Genomic DNA, 18,377 nt, shown 5'->3' with positions numbered 1-18,377 from the left:
CCTGTACTTGGGGATGAGACAGTCTCTCATGTTGTTGTTGATGTTGTTGTTGTTTTTGTTGTTGTTGTTGTCTTCCATGCTTCCCATCATGCTGTGCCCTGCTAGTACATTACAATAACTCCTAAAATGAAATGGGCGGTAATGGAACCCAGTGACAAACATTGTAATCACCCGGTTCCCAGGGAGCCCTGGCGTGCTGCACATCTCCCGTAACAGGAGATGATGATCCTCCAACGCTATTATGACTTATCTCTGCTTACAAGCATTCCGCTAATGTCTCCCGCTAACTGCCTCTACCCAGAACCTGCCTCCTCACCCTCCACCCTGATCAGGGATCATTACCAAGATAGTGGGAGGGCCCTGGGGACACACTGAATCTTATAGAACCACACGCACGCACACAGACACACACACACACACACACACACACACACACACACACACACAGTATCACAGTACTAGCCTAGACCACTGCCCTGTCAATCTCACAGAATCTCACAGAACCACACACACACACACACATGCACGCACGCACGCACGCACGCACACACACACACACACACACACACACACACACACACACACACACACACACACACACACACACACACACACACACAGTACTAGCCTAGACCACTGCCCTGTCAGCTCTGAAGGCCAGTCTGTTGAGGGACTGTACGTTGTATTCAGAAACAGAGGTTGAGGTAATGGTTTATGCCTTGAATATTAAACACAAACTCTAACCCTACCTGATCCCTAACCCTAACCTAACCCTAACCCCCGCCCCTTCCCCACCACCACCCACCCACCTTAACCCTACCCCTCCTAACCCTAATCCTGTCCTTGTTGTTGCATTCCCACCCCGCAGCAAGCATCAGACAAGAAGTAGAGAGAGCTTCTCCTGGGCTGAGGGCCACAATGGGAGGAGAGAGTGACGAAGGGAGAGGAAAGGCAATGAAAGGAGAGGAGAAGAGAGGAGATTAGATGAGAGGAGATGAAAGGACAGGAGAAGAGAGGAGAAGAGATTAAGGGAGACGAGAGGAGATGAGGGGAGGGGAGATAGGAGATGAGAGAAGAGAAAATTAGATAACTGTAACTTTTGCTATTGGCAGCAGGCTCTGAAATAATTCTAAATGTCCCATTGTTCTAATGGGGATACCTACATTTAGACTATGATCTAACCGTGGTCGACCCCACATTCTTATCACATTCACTTTTAGGGAGGACGAGGATGTAGCAGTTTAGGAGCTTATAGCTTTATGGAAATATGACTATGACCGGTATAATTTATGATTATACCGTGGTTATCACAAATATAAAGGAAAATGGATTTAATGCATTAAATCAACTCGTATATGGGGCACCACCCTGTTTTGTACAAGGAAGCAAGATAACCTTTATCAATAGTCTAATGTAATATCAATCTCAGTCTGAAAGGAAGTCTTTGACTCAATTAAGTGACCTAGAGATCAGTTGATGACGCTACAACGACGTGATCAAAGCATGGAATATTTATTGAAGTATACTAATCAATTATCAGGATAATATGAAAACACACAATTCAACAATATATGGGAACACAAATGTGGCAGGATGGAAACAAAGCAGGAAGGGAATAGATGATAGGCGAGTGCAGCCTGTCCTAAGATCTAAACTCAACAACACCTCAGCAACCACAAACCGAGCAGCGTTAGCATGGACCTAACGGTTTGTGTGGCGCACGGCTCGCTTCGACTGGACAGCTCTCGGTGTAGTCTCGAAGACCCACGTGACCAGCGTCGGCTCGTTGCTTCGCGGTTTTGCTGTTGTTGACATTGTGAGTCGCAGCGACCCAGAGTTCAGGCTTGACACTCAGATTTTGCAGAGTAGTACAGAGTCTATTCCAGCGCTGTTTGGTGTGCAGCCAACCGAAACGGTTCAGAATTAAAGTTGCAAAGTCTCACTCCTCCACTCCCGCTCTTGCCGAGAGTTGGATCCGAGGAACAGTTGTGGATTGGTTGCTTTTCAGTAGATACAAAGCGCGTCGACTCACATGTACCTACGGCCTGGTCCTGAGAGTTCCACTGAGAGGCATCTGTAGCTCAGTTGGTAGAGCGGGTCGGTCAGTGGTTCGAATCCCAGCTCCGACTGTCCACATGTCGAAGTGTCCTTGAGCAAGGCACTAATCCCCAAATTGCTCCCAATGAGCAGGTTAGCACCTTGCAAGGCAGCTGCCGCCATTGGTGTGTGAATGGGTGAATGAGAGGCCATTGTAAAGCGCTTTGAGTGCCGCTAAGGTGGAAAAGCGCTATATAAGTGCAGTCCATTTACCATTTACTGAGACAGTTACTGGCTTGTAACGGCACACAGGATCCGTGATGTTTAGAACAGATGAAACACAAGAGGAAGACAAGATGGAGTCTCAGAGATGAAATACCTGTGGCTTGCCGAGGGGTGGGTGCTTGTGACCCCAGCTGACTAATTGGCCAGAAGATTCTTGACCCCTCCCTTGAGGGATCTGGGAGACTGATAGCATTTTTCAGGATATGTTTTAATCCAGGATATGTCTTAATCCAACCTCATTACCAACATATTGGGAGGACATTAGTACAATCTATAGTATCTTTAATCGCCCCCACATGTTGAATTCACAATTTTAATACTGCTCTGAGCCCGTTCGCTCCCCAAACCCTGTTTATTCACTGATATCTCCCCCATTGTAGAATAAACACTGGCACTTGGAGAATGACTCAGTTTCATGGCAGTTTTCTTAGGCATGTATGTTCTGGGATGTTCTCCAGAGAATATTGCTGTGCTGAGGTCAATGCGAGAGAGGGAGGAGGAGAGAGAGAGAGAGTGCCGGTCGTAAAGTTTAGCCTGTTCCGGGCGAGTCCTTTGATGTGGTCCTAGGACGTCGGTGTGAACAACCCTGGTTCTCTCTTGTTTACACAGGTCCCCTACAACAAAGGGAAAAGTATAATCAGACCCTCTTAATGACCTCACTCGGATGAGTGAGAGTGTGAGTGTGAAAGGCCTTATCTGGAGTGGTGACCCCAGGGAACAGGCCTGGGTTGCCTGCGCATGGCTACTCTACACTACACTACACTACGCTACAAGGACATATAATGATCATTGTGATGTGCACATATTTAGACATATAGAGATTAAAACAAAAACTCAAAATGTTGATTTATAACAATGCATTGTAGCAAGCTGGGATACCAAGGCTAAATGTAAAAAAAAAAAACACCACTATGAAACCAATATAATATAAACACAACTAAGAAAACACCGGAAAAGAGAATGAAACACAAAGAAAGCACACGCCGAGCCGCTCCTCAGACAGGTGTTGAGACAGCATCCTGAGCAGTGAAACCAGACTATATTTATAGTTTATCTACAGCTGAGATTACCTGATCTCTGATATCATCTCAATTTGTATTGCTTTTCAAGTGTCTCCATCTCCCTATCTTTATACTGGGTGTGTGCAGTGATATAGGCTTCCATGTAATTAAATACAGAGCGGTGCAGGGTGGTCAGGAAGTGATGGAGTCATTGACTGCTGCATGGACAGACAGAGAGGTGGACACTCAGTAGAGACAGGCATTCATGGAAAATAAGATCCAATATTTGGTTTTAAAATCAAAAGTACCTTTAAGATGATCGTCACCTGATATTTGATCAACGGTGAAGTTACAGTGATCCAGTATTGCAGAGCAGCAGCTGGAGGGTCTATAGATGGAGAGTCTATATAGATGGACTGTGTATTAATGGAAGGTCTATAGATGGAGAGTCTAGATGGAGAATCTATAGATGGAAGGTCTGTTGATGGAGGGTCTATAGATGGAGGGTCAATAGATGGAGGGTCTAGATGGAGGATCTACAGAGGGAGAGTCTAGATGGAGGGTCTATAGAGTGTCTTTAGATGGAAGGTCTGTAGATGGAGGGTCTATAGATGGAGAATATAGACGAGGGGTTTAGATGGATGATCTACAGACAGAGGGTCTGTAGATGGAGGGTCTAGATCAGGGGTCACCAACCTTTCTTAGGCCTAGGGCTACCTGAAGGGTAGAGAGTCATTTGAGGGGCTACCTGTTGAAATTTTCTCGGTTTACCTTTTTTTTATTAAAGAAAAAATGAGTATTGTGCATTTAACTTGCCTACAGGAGACACAGCTATGTTCATTATTAATTACTGGTAATGATTCCTCACAAACATTAATAATGTTTACCAAGTGATCATTGGAACACACATATGTTACGGTCAATGTGAGAAAACGGGGAATGTGAGCTTTTCCCGGTTATTGCGCACATTCCCCGACCTCGCGGGGAATGTAGGAGAAACATGTGCGTTTCGCACATCTCCCGGGTAATGTGCACATTCCCCGACCTTGCGGGAGATGTGAGAAATTGGTTAGTATTTCTCACATCTCCTGTACGGTCGGAGATTGTGCACATTAACCGGGAAATGCTTACAATTCCCGACCTTGCGGTAAATCTAGGAAAGCGCAACCGTATGCAAAACTTCTGCGCAGCCGGGTGGTGGGAGAGGGCTTATGTGACGCCTCAGATGGCGTGCACCATAAGAGGCACCCACGGTAGTTGGGCTAACGTTACTGGCGCACACCTGTGAGAGATTTTTCGTCTTTTCGTCTGTCTTTCGGCTAGCTAACGTGTAGGGTTCCTTTGGAGGTTCCCACCTTCCTGTTTTTGCAATGTTCCTTTTGCGTTTGTTAACTTGATCACCAGTGTAGGCCTATCCTCCTAATACTACTTACACTGTGTGCAGCATAGGCTATAGGCTATTACTGTTCAAGGTAGACCACAGACTGTTATTAACTGTAGGGGAGGACTGGGACGAATGAAACACTTTTTGGTTTGCACAGAAATTAATAAAGATGGAGATTACATTTTTTGATGACAAACAACTTGTACATGTCCTTTCCTAACCTATTAGTTGTAAGTTTCGTTCTGTGGTGTAACAGTTCAATTCAAGACGGCCGAGAACAGAAGATGTGCATTGTTTCTCTTGTCCCTGCCGTGCGGGGCGAGTGAAACAGATGAGTGGGACGAGTGAAACAGTGAGATTGTTTTGCTTATTGTGTTGCGTAGCCTCGCGGCTTGTAGGCTAATTATCTTAACTTTCAACACATGTATAATTAGACCCAATTTAATGTTTCCATTAATGCAATTGATGCTATGTATTCGAAAACCATGGGCAAAATGTCAAGCGCCTCTCGTTCTAAGCGCACGAGCCCTCTCCCACCCTGCGCAGAGGTTTTGCATACGGTTGAACTTTGCTAGATTTACCGCAAGGTCGGGAATTGTAAGCATTTCCCGGTTAATGTGCACAATCCCCGACCTTGCGGGAGATGTGAGAAATACTAACCAATTTCTCACATCTCCCGCAAGGTCGGGGAATGTGCACATTACCCGGGAGATGTGAGAAACGCACATGCGCAATAACCGGGAAAAGCTCACATTCCCCGTTTTCTCACATTGACCGTAACATATATATATTTTCAAGTGCAATTTTATTTCTGTTAATCATCCATTTCATCCATCAATTTCCATTTTCACAGCATCCTCAGCTTATCTGGTATTATTTTTCAGTGCAATCACAGTATTCTCAGTTTATCTGGTATTATTATTCAGTGCAGTCACAGTATTCTCATCGTATGCTGGTATTTTTCAGTGCAATCAGTATTCTCATCTTATGATGGTATTTTTCAGTACAATCACAGTATTCTCAGCTTATGATGGTATTTTTCAGTACAATCACAGTATTCTCAGCTTATGATGATATGTTTCAGTACAATCACAGTATTCTCAGTTTATCTGGTATTATTATTCAGTACAATCACAGTATTCTCATCGTATGCTGGTATTTTTCAGTGCAATCAGTATTCTCATCTTATGATGGTATTTTTCAGTACAATCACAGTATTCTCAGTTTATGATGGTATTTTTCAGTACAATCACAGTATTCTCAGCTTATGATGATATGTTTCAGTACAATCACAGTATTCTCAGCTTATGCTGGTATTTTTCAGTACAATCACAGTATTCTCAGTTTATGCCGGTATTTTTCAGTGCAATCAGTTTTCTCAGCTTATGCTGGTATTTTTCAGTGCAATCACAGTATTATCAGCTTATGCTGGTATTTGTCAGTGCAATCACAGTATTCTCAGCTTATGCTGGTATTTTTCAGTACAATCACGTACAGCGCGGATGCTGTTTATGATCTTTATCACCAGAGTCATCACGTGATCAAAGCCCATCACCTTTGCACATATCGCCTGCTGGTGAATGATACAGTAGTAATGTAGGAGCGTGGTAATGGGTCACCTTTACATTTAGCCACGAAGCCTGTGTGACGGCCCGTCATGGCGGGGGGCTCCGTCTGTGATCACAGACACCATTTTTTCTAGCGGTACATTTTTCTCCACAAAATACCCCTTCAGCGCATCGTAGATATCAACCCCCCTTGTTGTCGTCTTCAGGGGCAGAAGCGTCAGGAGTTCCTCTTTGGTGGAGAAATCGTCGAACACCATGCGTACAAACACAATAGTTGTGCCGTACTGCTGGTGTCCACGGACTCATCACATTGGATACTAAACCAACAACAAGTACTCAGGTCTCGGTCCAGCTGCTCTGTCAAGTTGTCTGACATAGCTGACACTCTTCTGATGATCGTACTTGACCCCAGTTGCACGTCGGAGAGAGCGGAGATTACTTCTGGGCCATGCTTCTCGTCTTTAAATAATGTGTCTGCAATCACTGTCATCGCTCCCTTCAGTATATCACCATCCGAAAAAGGCTTCTTGTGCTTCGCCAAAAAATGTGCAGCTTTAAACAAAGCCTCGGTTGCTAGCTCAGACTTTTTCTCTGGCCTCGTGAAAAAAGATTGCTGTTTGTCCAAAGCTGACTTTATGTCACAGACTTTTTCCCTCTGCAATGAGCTACCAGGTGGGTAGTTGGTATTGACGCTCTTGTGAATTGTATTGAAGTACCTCTCTACGTTGTGATGCTTCGCCGTTGCCACAGATGCCCCACAAATGAGACGTACACTCTTGTCTTTTACATTTGTGTAAAAGAACTGTTCCTCCCACACTTCATTGAAGTGGTATTGTTTTTTCTTTCGTTTTTCTGCCATTATTTCGTCTTAGTCAAGTTATCTTGTACTTAGCTTACTGAGGGAAGGGTTGAGGGAGGGAAAAGATGGGGGGGGAATAATAACTTCTTTCCGAACGTGGCTTGCGGGCGCCACACCGCCACCCCGCGGGCGGCACCATGTTGGCTACCACTGGTCTAGATGCAAGGTCTAGATGGAGGGTCTAAAGATATGGAGGATATATAGATGGAGGGTCTACAGATGGAGAGTCTAGATGGATAGTCTATAGATGGAGGGTCTATAGATGGAAGGTCTGTAGATGGAGGGTCTATAGATGGAGTCTATAGATGGAGGGTCTAGATGGATAATCTACAGAGGGAGGGTCTGTAGATGGAGGATCTATAGATGGAGAGCTGGAGGGTCTGTAGATGGAGGATCTATAGATGGAGAGCTGGAGGATCTATAAATAGAGGGTCTAGATGGAGGATCTATAGATGGAGAGTCTATAGATGGAGGGTCTAGATGGAGGGTAGGGTTGTCACGATACCAAATTTCTGTTTCGATACCGATACCAATATGTATTTCGATACTTTTCGATACTTTTCGATACTTTTTGTAAAAAGGTGGAACACTCTCAAATGTCAACATTTTCCTTTATTTTAAACCAGACTTTGGGAACAATAACAACGATGAATAAAATAAATAATTGGCATGGGATATTAAAATTTTCAAACCTTTAAAACAGTGAGAACAAGTAAAATAAAGCAATGCCATTCAAATTAAAGTCACCATGTAAAATAAAATACTGTAGCAGCAAAAACTCCTCCTAGGGTGGCTGGCGGGCTATCACTGTTTTTCTTTTTTCAGGTTCCTAGCCAAGAAAACAAGAATGTCTACATTTTCCTCGGTCAGTCTAGAACGCCTTGGACTGCAGATATTCCCAGATGTGCTGAAGACACGTTCAGATGCACAGCTTGATGCTGGAATACACAGATACTGTCTTGCAAACTGAGCTAAGATGGGCAGCTCTACCTGGTGTTGCTTCCACCATACCAGGGGGTCCTCTGCAGGGCTGATTTCTCTTAATTGTCTATAATCAGTCATCTCTCCTTCTAGTTTATCACTGGGTGTTGTCATGGGTGTGGCAGAATCCTGTCTAGTATCTGCCCCCTTCTTTTCTGAGGTGATACTGCAGAGCAAACTCTTTAGGTCACTTCTCTTCTTCTTTGATGTAGATGCTCCTGCTGCGTCATCCACTGACTCGTCTTGTTTCTGGCTGGGCTCCCTAGGAAGATGAACTGTGTCAACTTTTAGGAGAAGTTCTCTCTTAACTTCTTCTTCCATAGTAACAAACATATTTTTAAATCTTGGATCTAGGAATGTGGCGATGTTTAGTGTCATCTTCAGATTGTACTCATCATATCTCTTTTCAAAGTCTTCTTTACTATTGTGCTTCATTTCCCGCGTCAGTGGACTGTCACCTTCCTCATCTTCCAGGCAGGCTCTTATCTTCCATATGAGTGGCAGGACTGATGAGAGAGTTGCTTCTTTCTCTCCACTTAGGGCATCTGTGAATTCACTGAGTGGAGCCAAGACATCCCTTACCGTTTCCAGAGTTGTCATGTCTGAGTCTTTGGGCATCAGGTGCCACTTCTTTCTATCATCCGCCAGAACTGCAGAGACGGCTTGTTGCTGCTCACAGAATCGTTCCACCATGTCATAGGTGGAACCCCAGCGGGTGGGCTCATCATGAATTAGTTTATGCTGTGGTAGCTTTAAAGAGGCCTGTTTCTCTTTCAGCATTCTTGTCATCTTATTGGACCTGGAGAAGGCAGAGATGGTCTTCCGGAGTCGGGACAGAGAGCTAGCCACGCGATCTGTCGCTATGGCTTTCTTGACAGCCAAATCCAGGTTGTGGCCAAAGCAGGGTATCCAGCTGAAGTCAGCAAACGCCTTGCGGTTATTAGAAGCATTATCTGTTGTGATACCAGACATTTTGGTCATATCCAACCCCCATGACTCTGTTACAATATCTTCCAGGGCTTCCTTCAGACTTTCAGCTGTGTGGTCAGACTGCAATGCAGAGCATCCTAGGCACCAGGACTCCATTTTCCAGGCTTCTGTAATATACTGGAGTGTTACAGCCATGTATGCACTTGCAGTTCTGCTCGTCCAGAGGTCTGTAGTGCAGGCAAAGAAAGGCTTTGCTGCTAGCTGTGCACTGATCATAGACCTTGTCTCGTCATATATCTTGGGAATTTCATTATACATGAAAAAATTCCTTGACGGGAGGTCATACTTTTTGTCCAAATTATGTACAAGGTTTCTGAACCCAGCTTTCTCTACTGAATATATTGGCACTTGATCCATACAGATATACTCTGCAACTGCCCTGTTGAGCCTTTTAGCATCTTTGCTGTCCTTTGGGTACTTAATATGCTGTTGAAAGACATCTTGGAGAGTAGGTTGCTTCTGAGTGGGTGGTGTCACCCTCTCTGAGCCGGCAGCACTAGACTTCTGTAATTGGGGGAGGGAGGGGGTACAGTATTTTAATTAACATGGTCATTTTAATTTGTATGCCATTGCTTCATTTTACTTGTTTCATTGTTCAAAAGGTTTGTGTTTTGAAACTATAGGCCACATTAAACGGAAAAGAAAGACATAAAATGGAATAGAAAAATAAATTGAGGCTCATTCTATCATCTACAGGACTGTCTCAGAAAATTAGAATATTGTGATTTTCTGTAATGCAATTACAAAAACAAAAATGTCATACATTCTGGATTCATTACAAATCAACTGAAATATTGCAAGCCTTTTATTATTTTAATATTGCTGATCATGGCTTACAGCTTAAGAAAACTCAAATATCCTATCTCAGAAAATTAGAATATTCTGGGAATCTTAATCTTAAACTGTAAGCTATAATCAGCAATATTAAAATAATAAAAGGCTTGCAATATTTCAGTTGATTTGTAATGAATCCAGAATATATGACATTTTTGTTTTTTTTAAATTGCATTACAGAAAATAAAGAACTTTATCACAATATTCTAATTTTCTGAGACAGTCCTGTAGGATAGGATTAGATATTGTAGGCTAATGGAATGTTTTACAAAAGTGTGTTTCAATATAATAATAATTGTTTCATATAATTAATTGCCTTAATGCTTTATAATATATATGAAACATTAAATAATATTAAAATACATAAAAATATATTAAAGTTATATTCTAGTCTGTGGAATTTATTTAAATATTTTAAGAATTTTTGTATTTTTTTTAAAATTGCATTGATTAACCATGGACATGTTTTAACTCTGTATGTAGGCTGCATTAGGTTTACTACGGGGCTGGGAGAGGCTCTGTACTTCTTTCATTGACATGACAGTGCAGTGAACTGGTGAACAAAGTTATCACCTGTCTTTCTTTATTGAAGTCGCGGAACAAGTCCGCGTGGTTGTCCTTCAAATGTTTCGATAAGTTCGAAGTGTTGCCTCCTTTAGCGAGGCACACTTTGTAGCAGCGCTTGCACTGCGGTGCATCTGGGTTCAGTGGCTCGCCCTTATCGTTGGGTTTGAACCCGAAATACTTCCATACCGTACTTCGGGCCCCCATTTTCTCCAAGAGTACGGGCTTTTCTTCAGTTGCCATCTCTCTGTATTGTCTTTTCAACCCGCTCTGTCTGTGTAATACGCGACTTCTCCTTTCTGTCTCTCCTCCTCCGCATGCGAGTGGGAGGGGGAGGCGGCTCTGCCTCTGCAACTACGTCACACTCGCTGAGCTCGCCGTGCTTAAAGAGACAGGCTCCAATTTACCAATTTGTCTGCATAGAAAAAATATATAAAAGTACCGTTTGTTTTTAAATGCTGGTATAGTACCGTTTTCAAAACTCTAGTACCGTGGTACTATACTGGTACCGGTATACCGTGCAACCCTAATGGAGGGTCTATAGATGGAGGATCTATTGAGGAACAGTCTGTAGATGGAGTGTCTATAGATGGAGTGTCTATAGATGGAGGGATGGAGGATCTATTTAATTAAATTGTTTTTAAATTGTTGTTATTTATTTAGGGGGGACAATTGAAAGCAATCTCTCTTTTTCAAAGCCGCCCTGATAACAATAAAAACACATAAAATAGGACCATGATACGACAAAACAACCTAAAATTATATCTACTGCGCAGCACTGGATCGGGGCCGGGCATTTTGAGGAGGAAGAGGAAGGAGGAGAAAAATGACAAATACATGAGGGTATCTGCCCGGACCCTAATTATTTTAAACTTCTTAAATTAAATCATGTGTCTGAACATTAAATCACGAGTCTGAAATCCAAACAGTTCAATGCCTGAGTAGGCATTAGCATGTTAATTCTGCATTATCCAGGGCTTGAACTCACAACCATAGACACCAAGGGAAGGTCATGTTCTTGTTGAGCCAAGTGAGAAGCTAGCAGTTTGGCCTTGATTGAATAAAACTTCTTAAAGGAGTAGTAAAAGGAAAATCATGTTTAGTCCTGTTTTAATGTTACTTATGATCATATACAATGGTTCAGATCAAAAAGTTGACAAAACTAGCACTTTTGAGAAAGTCTGATAATTGCTCTACCACCGTTTAGGTCATATAATGGATGTGGGTGGGCACCGTGAAAAATCATTCAAAAACATGTTAAACTCTCGAAGCTCACCGAGGGGGTAATTGGTGTCCATTGGTGTTCTGACATAAAATTTACCGCAAAGTATGAATCCTGTAGGGTTTTATTGATCATTTTAGGAAATCCATTAACTTGTTTTGAGGCGACCCTTGTAGATGTGTAGATCAATCCGCAGAGGGGATTCAGGAAACGGAACTACTTACAGTAGCTATTGTTATTTTTTATGTTAGCTAGGCTAGCTAGTTTGCTCACTGCTCACGCTACTCTTTCGCTCACAGACAAGGAAGCCCTAGGCTACAGTTCAGAAAACGCTTATCAAAATGGCTGATCTTGAAGAGTATGAATTTGATCCCGAAGAATTAGACTTTGATGGCAGCGCTTATCGTTTCGAGCCTAAATATAGTGAGGAGAAAATACAGCCAATGGAAGAGATGGAGGCTCGCCGAACCACAGAGCCAGAGACGGTCGACGTCGCCTACCGCAAGATCAAGGCATTGCGCGAGATCGGAATCAGTTCAAGCGGAAGTTTACACATATATGTTTACACATATGTGCTGCGACTAAATAGTTCTATGCTAAATATTTAAAAAAGCCTTTCCAGATGAACTAGAATCTTACTTGATGGCGAATTATATGTCAGAACGCCAACTAACACCTTGGTGAGTTTCTTGTCTTTGAAATTGAGAGTTGAGAGAGCATGTTTTTTTTAATGATTTTTCATGGTGCCCACCCACAACCATAGTATGAGTATGAGTGAGTGGTAGAGCAATTATCAGACTTTCTCAGAAGTGCTAGTTTTGTCAACTTTTTGATCTGAACCATTGTATATGATCATAAGTAACCGTAAAAAAGGGCTAAACATGATTTTCCCTTTACTACTCCTTTAAGTTCTACAAACGAACATTCTCAAACAAACTTAAATCACATGAGGCATGTGGCAGGTATGTATGTATGTATGTATGTATGTATGTATGTATGTATGTATGTATGTATGTATGTATGTATGTATGTATGTATGTATGTATGTATGTATGTATGTATGTATGCATGTATCATCTTCATAAGTGACAAACTGGCTGGGGTTTGAAAGTTTTTTGGCTTGTCCTCCTAATTGCAGAGTATTTGCGGCTATGCTCAATCAGTGGTCAATTTGGCCGGGGTAGTCCTAGGCGGGGGTTGGATGGGGCTGCCAACAACGACGTCATGATTGGTGGAGCTCGTGCTGCTGCACTATAGGACTGTGGATACTGTATTTTTTTCCATATGAGAGCAATGAAGTGGGCTGCAATGGGAGATGAAGTATCCTGACGTCTAACAGCACTACGATGTTCAGCTATTCTCACATCACACTGGGGTGCTGGCCTCCCTCCACTGGCTTCCTGTTCGCTTCAGGATTGATTTTAAAATCTTAATGTTCATTTTTAAGGCTCTACATGGTTTGGCCCCCCAATATCTGGCAGAACTGATTCAAGTTTGTGCGACATCTGGAGGTTGTTGATGATTATTTTCTTAATATACTTGGATTAAGAATAAGAGCACGCGAGTGGTCGATTCAGCTGGTTAAAACAAAGACGAGAGCTTTATTCTGAATACGTTTGCAAGCGGTCTCTCACAACAGGAAGTGATATTCAAGTCAGAGAGCCCCGCAATGAGGAGGCGGAGCCCTTTTAAGGGGACAGTGTCGTGACATGGTTTGACCAGCTGCTCTGGCAGACACAGATGGCAGTGAGAACTTAGTTAAGGTGTGATTCCCACAAACATTGTAAAACAATTAAACAGAGGAAACAGGAACATCAATAGAGTAAGATAAACAGAAACCCTATCTTGGCGTGAACACATGGGTGATGAGTTGAAATTCTTTAACAAGGTCCTCATCCGAGACTCTTTTAACAGTCCCTAGATTTGCGGTGGCTGGCCCAAAGCTCTGGAACAGCCTCCCTCCACACATTAGACACGCACAGAACCTAGGGCTCTTTTAGTCTCAGCTCAAAACGCACCTGTTTTCACTGGCTTTTGAGGCCTGATAGCCTACATCCCTTGTCCTGTTTTGTGTCCTGTCCTTTTATTATTCTGTGATTATGTGCACTTTATTCTGTTTTCTGTTTTAGTTTATTTTATATATTGTACAGCACTTTGGTGCAACTTCGGTTGATTTTAAACGTGCTTTATAAATAAAGTTGACCTTGACCTTAAAAAAAAAATAAAGTTGAGCTAGTAACGGGGCTCTCAATTATAGGAAGTTTGTAGCCTTTTTGGATGAAGTGAGCACCGCTTATGGGGATTTACAAATGCCCACGGATATCCGCTGGATGAGCCGCGAGAAGTGCTTGAAGAGGTTTTTTGCGCTGTGCCTAGAAATCCCAGTGTTCTTGGGAGAGCAGCATTCGAGGTGATACAAATGTTTACTGCAGTAAACTCAGTGATACAGATGCAACATGGCCTTCTTTGCGGATATTACCTTGCATTTGAATCACCTGAATCTGCAGTTGCAGGGAAGAGGCCAAACTGTGTCAGATCTATATGCACACATGAATGCGTTTCAGCGTAAACTTTTCATCCGATCATCCAAATTTGATCTCATTAAAACAGCTTCAATCAATCAATCAATCAAAGCTTTATTTGTACTGTATAGTGCATTTTATACCCAGAGGCAACGCAATGCGCTTTACAGAGAACAAGGGAGGTGGGCATACAACCCACCCCTACATATTCCAGAGGGAAGCAAAAAAACAGTATCACCTGGGGGCCAGATAAGTGAGCTGTAAAAATTCTTCCCTGACCCTTCTCAACAAGGCGATCGAGCAAGCTCCTGGAGTATGTTTGTCTAAAGGCTAAGAACATTTATAAAGCAATAAATTACATTAAATTACATTTTCAGAGTAAGAGAGGCTAAAAACATCATAGGAGAGTGTGTGTGTTTGCCATGGCCCAGGCCTAAAGACGGAAGTGAGCTGGTCTATGTCTGTGTGTACGTGTGTGTGTGTTAACTAAATGCTACGACATCCACAGCAGACACAGGGGTATCTATCGGACTCAGGGTGGTCTGCTGGTGACAGTGGGGCATCCACTGGACCTGGTTAGAAGATAGGAGGGAGAGAGAGAAGCACTAGGGAGAGGGAAGGCAGAACAGGTTAATACTGATCCACCTGTGGGTGAAGGCCAGTAGCTTTTTTTCTTTCTTTTTTTGAGATAAACATGCTTATTTGAAAAATCATGGAAGAGGAGGGCAGACTAAATGCACTACAAACAATATTTTTGCCCTTCAACTTTTGTAGTATCATTATTGAATGAGTTTTGACATTTTCAATTTCTGTATAGTTCATTCAATGAATATAAGGAAATGTTGGTCGAATAAACTTTGATTAACAGTATTTTATTAGTTTATTAATTTATTTTTCTTGAAAGTGGCTGTAATTTGCTAATCGAGTGATGGGGTCCCCACTGGTGTATGCGCACGGTCACAATCGGGCCCTCTGGTAAAGTGGAAAACATTTCTGTGGCCCTTTGGATCATCAAAGTTGCCCATCCCTTGTCTAGATGGAGTGTCTATAGATGGAGGGTCTATGGACGGAGGGTCTAGATGGAGTGTCTATACAGTAGATTGAGGGTCTATTGATGGAAGGTCTATAGATGGAGGGATGGAGGGTATATAGATGGAGGGTCTAGATGGAGTGTCTATAGATGGAGGGTCTATAGATAGAGGATCTATAGATGGATGGTCTATAGATGGAGGGTCTAGATGGAGTGTGTATAGATGGAGAGTCTATAGATGGAGGGTCTATAGATGGAGGGATGGATGAACTACAGATGGAGGTTCTATAGATGGAGTGTCTATAGATGGAGGGTCTAAATGGAGTGTCTATAGATGGAGGGTCTATGGATGGAGGGATGGAGGATCTATAGATGGAGGGTCTATAGATGGAGGGTCTATAGATGGAGGGTCTAGATCAGGGGTGTCAAAACAGGCCGGCCAGAGGGTCCAATCCAGCCCGCGGGATGATTTTGCATACAATTACAAAAAATAAAAAATTACAAATAATTTTTTTTCTATAAAATTAACTGCTATTTAACAAGCAACTAACAAGCAAGCAAACTGTTCATGCTGGAGCTGCCGGTAAAAAATGTCGAGCTGGGGGGTTCTATAAAGGCAGGGGCATACAAGGCAATTGCCTAGGGCGCTGAGGCACTAGGGGCGTGCGGACAATCCCGACACTCTGCTAGCCCCGCTCAAAAAGTCTCCCGACAATCGGAATCGTCCGCCTGCTCACCCCCCCCCCCCCCCCCCCCCCCCCCGTGCTCAACAAATCTCCCGACAATCTGAATTGTCCGCTAGCACCACCACCCCCACCCCCCCGCTCAAAAACTTGCCGGGGGTGCACTGTCGCTATTTTGCCTAGGGCGGCAAATTGCCTCCCGCCGGGCCTGTATAAAGGGCAAGTTTGCTTTATCATTATTATAATCTATTCTATGTGTTCTTTTGCTGTCAACATTACATGGCACCCCCAGTACCCAAAAAAGAGAAAAGTGGACAGTGTAGAGTTTTCCAAGAGAAATGGACCGTTTCCTATTTAAACACAGAGGTGAGTGGGAAACCTGTGTGCTTGGTGTGTTTGCAGCAGGTTTCAGTGCTCAAATAATATATAATATTCGGCGCCACTATGAGACTCATCATGGCGAAAAATACAACAACTTGCAAAGATAACTGAGAAGAGAGAAGATAAATGAATTGTTAGCGGGTCGGAAGAAACAGCAGTCTGTTTTTACCCGTAGCCGAGATATCAGTGATGCAGCAGTGAAAGCTAGCTACCTTATTGTAACCCTAAAGTTCAGGTTGTTCATGTTTTGTTAAATTAAAATGTGAACATTTTCAGAATGGAATTTTTTGCACAAAAACAAAGGGAATTTGGAGCTGTTGTTATTTATAGGCTATTATGCTATGATTTTACTGGTCCAGCCCACTTAAGATCAAATTGGGCTGTATGTGGCCCCTGAACTAAAATTAGTTTGACACCCCTGGTCTAGATAGAGGATCTGTTGTGGTCCTGGCCGTGTTCGCCATGCTTGGACCCTCACTCCTGCCCCCTGGACTCTTAGCTGCTTTAAGTTTTCATGTTTACCTTTGCCCTTGTTGGTCCATTGTCCATGTTAGCGTTGCTCCCAGTGTTCCTCTGTTATTTTTGACCTTTTGGAAATTACAGTACCTTACGTTTAATTACAGTACCTCTTGCTAGAGTACCTTAGGTTTGCTTGTTACACAAGTTGTTTAACTTAATTCCACTGAAGCAAAAAGATAAACAAAGCAAACACGTACATCATACACATATAATATCAACATACAATATCAACAAAACACATCAGTCATTAATTCATACAGTCATTAATCCATAATCCATCATTTTTGACCTCAGAACTGACCATGTTGTCTCTGTCTGTTCCATGTCTCCACTGGGTTCTGCGTCTGACCATCGTAGGTGAGTATAATGATCTCAGCACTTGCATGCACTTTCATGCACTGTCAATAACTGGTGTTTGTTCATAAGTGTGTGTCTGTAAGGTGACTAGGCATAGGTACTGTACAAGCAGTGGTGAGTTTTTTGTAGTGGGTATACTGTGATTTTTCCCTCCCAACCCCATACTCACGCGTCCCGGAGCGACACCCCACAAGCACTACCACACTCACTAATGCATACAGTAGCCTATGCATCTACACGTAATTGAGAGCATCCTCAAAGGCTGGTTATGTGTTATCAACATGTCAATTTATTATAAGCAATTTAACATGAGTATTGTAACAGCCAATGACATTTACAGCTGGGGAGATTGGACTGATTTTTTTTACAGTTTACTGTTATGTGATACTGTGATACAGTACAATTCAGTATACCAAATATCCCCTGCTGTTACAGTTACTTTAATGATAAAGTTTAATGTTACTTTCACTTACCATTTAACATTATGATAGCATTGGGCTTGTTTTCTCTACCGTGTAGGATAGCATCAGCCTCATCTGGCTCTTTTTCTGTACTTTCTGTAACTTAACGTTTGTGTCATCTGCTGCAGCTGCAATGTTACCTGAAGTGGCAGTAGCTTCAGGGGCAGGCTTACAAAAACACTGAAAGAGTGTAGTTTGGGTTTGCTTTCGTTTCATATCTCCTTAAACTAAACACACAAGAGAGCTTTATTGCTGATCTAAGATCAGGCCTTTCTGGTACGTGAGGGGTTATAAGATCAGTAATATACAGTACTCGGGAGCAATATGTCTTAATGTATTTAGCAGAATCTTGAAATACACTCTAAAGCTTACTGGAAGCCAGTTCAAAGAGGCAAGACTGTACAATACATTACAATAGAGCTGAACACAATACAATACAATTGTACAGCCATTGCTTTCATTTCTGCTTTGTTCATTTTAAGATTAATATTGTGCAAGCAAGGGTCATATACGTACAGTATCAAATGAAACTGGGAAGGATGTATTGTCTGTAAAGCACTGTTCCAGTAAGGATTCTCTCTGTCTGTAAAGCTACCAGTAAGGATTATCTCTTGTCTGTAAAGCACTGTTCCAGTAAGGAGTATCTCTCATCAGTACCTGGAGAACTGAAATACAGAGCCCAAACACAAAACAACAGAA

General features: G+C 42.6%; 2 protein-coding genes across 2 annotated transcripts in view; one reads left to right on the top strand and one right to left on the bottom strand.

Moving 5' to 3' along the window:
* kcnd3 (potassium voltage-gated channel, Shal-related subfamily, member 3) overlaps window positions 1-18,377 on the top strand; it is a gene marked incomplete at both ends in the record, with an annotated part of 177,533 nt that overhangs the window by 80,703 nt on the left and 78,453 nt on the right. The gene's annotated exons all lie outside the window — the stretch shown is intronic.
* Window positions 7,723-10,936, bottom strand: LOC311307659 (E3 SUMO-protein ligase ZBED1-like). Its single transcript, XM_084436499.1, has 2 exons — window positions 10,513-10,936; window positions 7,723-9,609 (listed from the first exon to the last, which is right to left on the bottom strand). Exons 1-2 carry the CDS (start codon window positions 10,744-10,746, stop codon window positions 7,939-7,941), a joined length of 1,905 nt encoding a protein of 634 aa, XP_084292625.1. The 5' UTR covers window positions 10,747-10,936; the 3' UTR covers window positions 7,723-7,938.

The sequence above is a fragment of the Borostomias antarcticus genome (genome assembly GCF_949987555.1).
Source record: "Borostomias antarcticus genome assembly, chromosome: 3".
Classification (NCBI taxonomy): domain Eukaryota; kingdom Metazoa; phylum Chordata; class Actinopteri; order Stomiiformes; family Stomiidae; genus Borostomias; species Borostomias antarcticus.
This window is presented reverse-complemented; position numbering and strand designations above follow the sequence as displayed.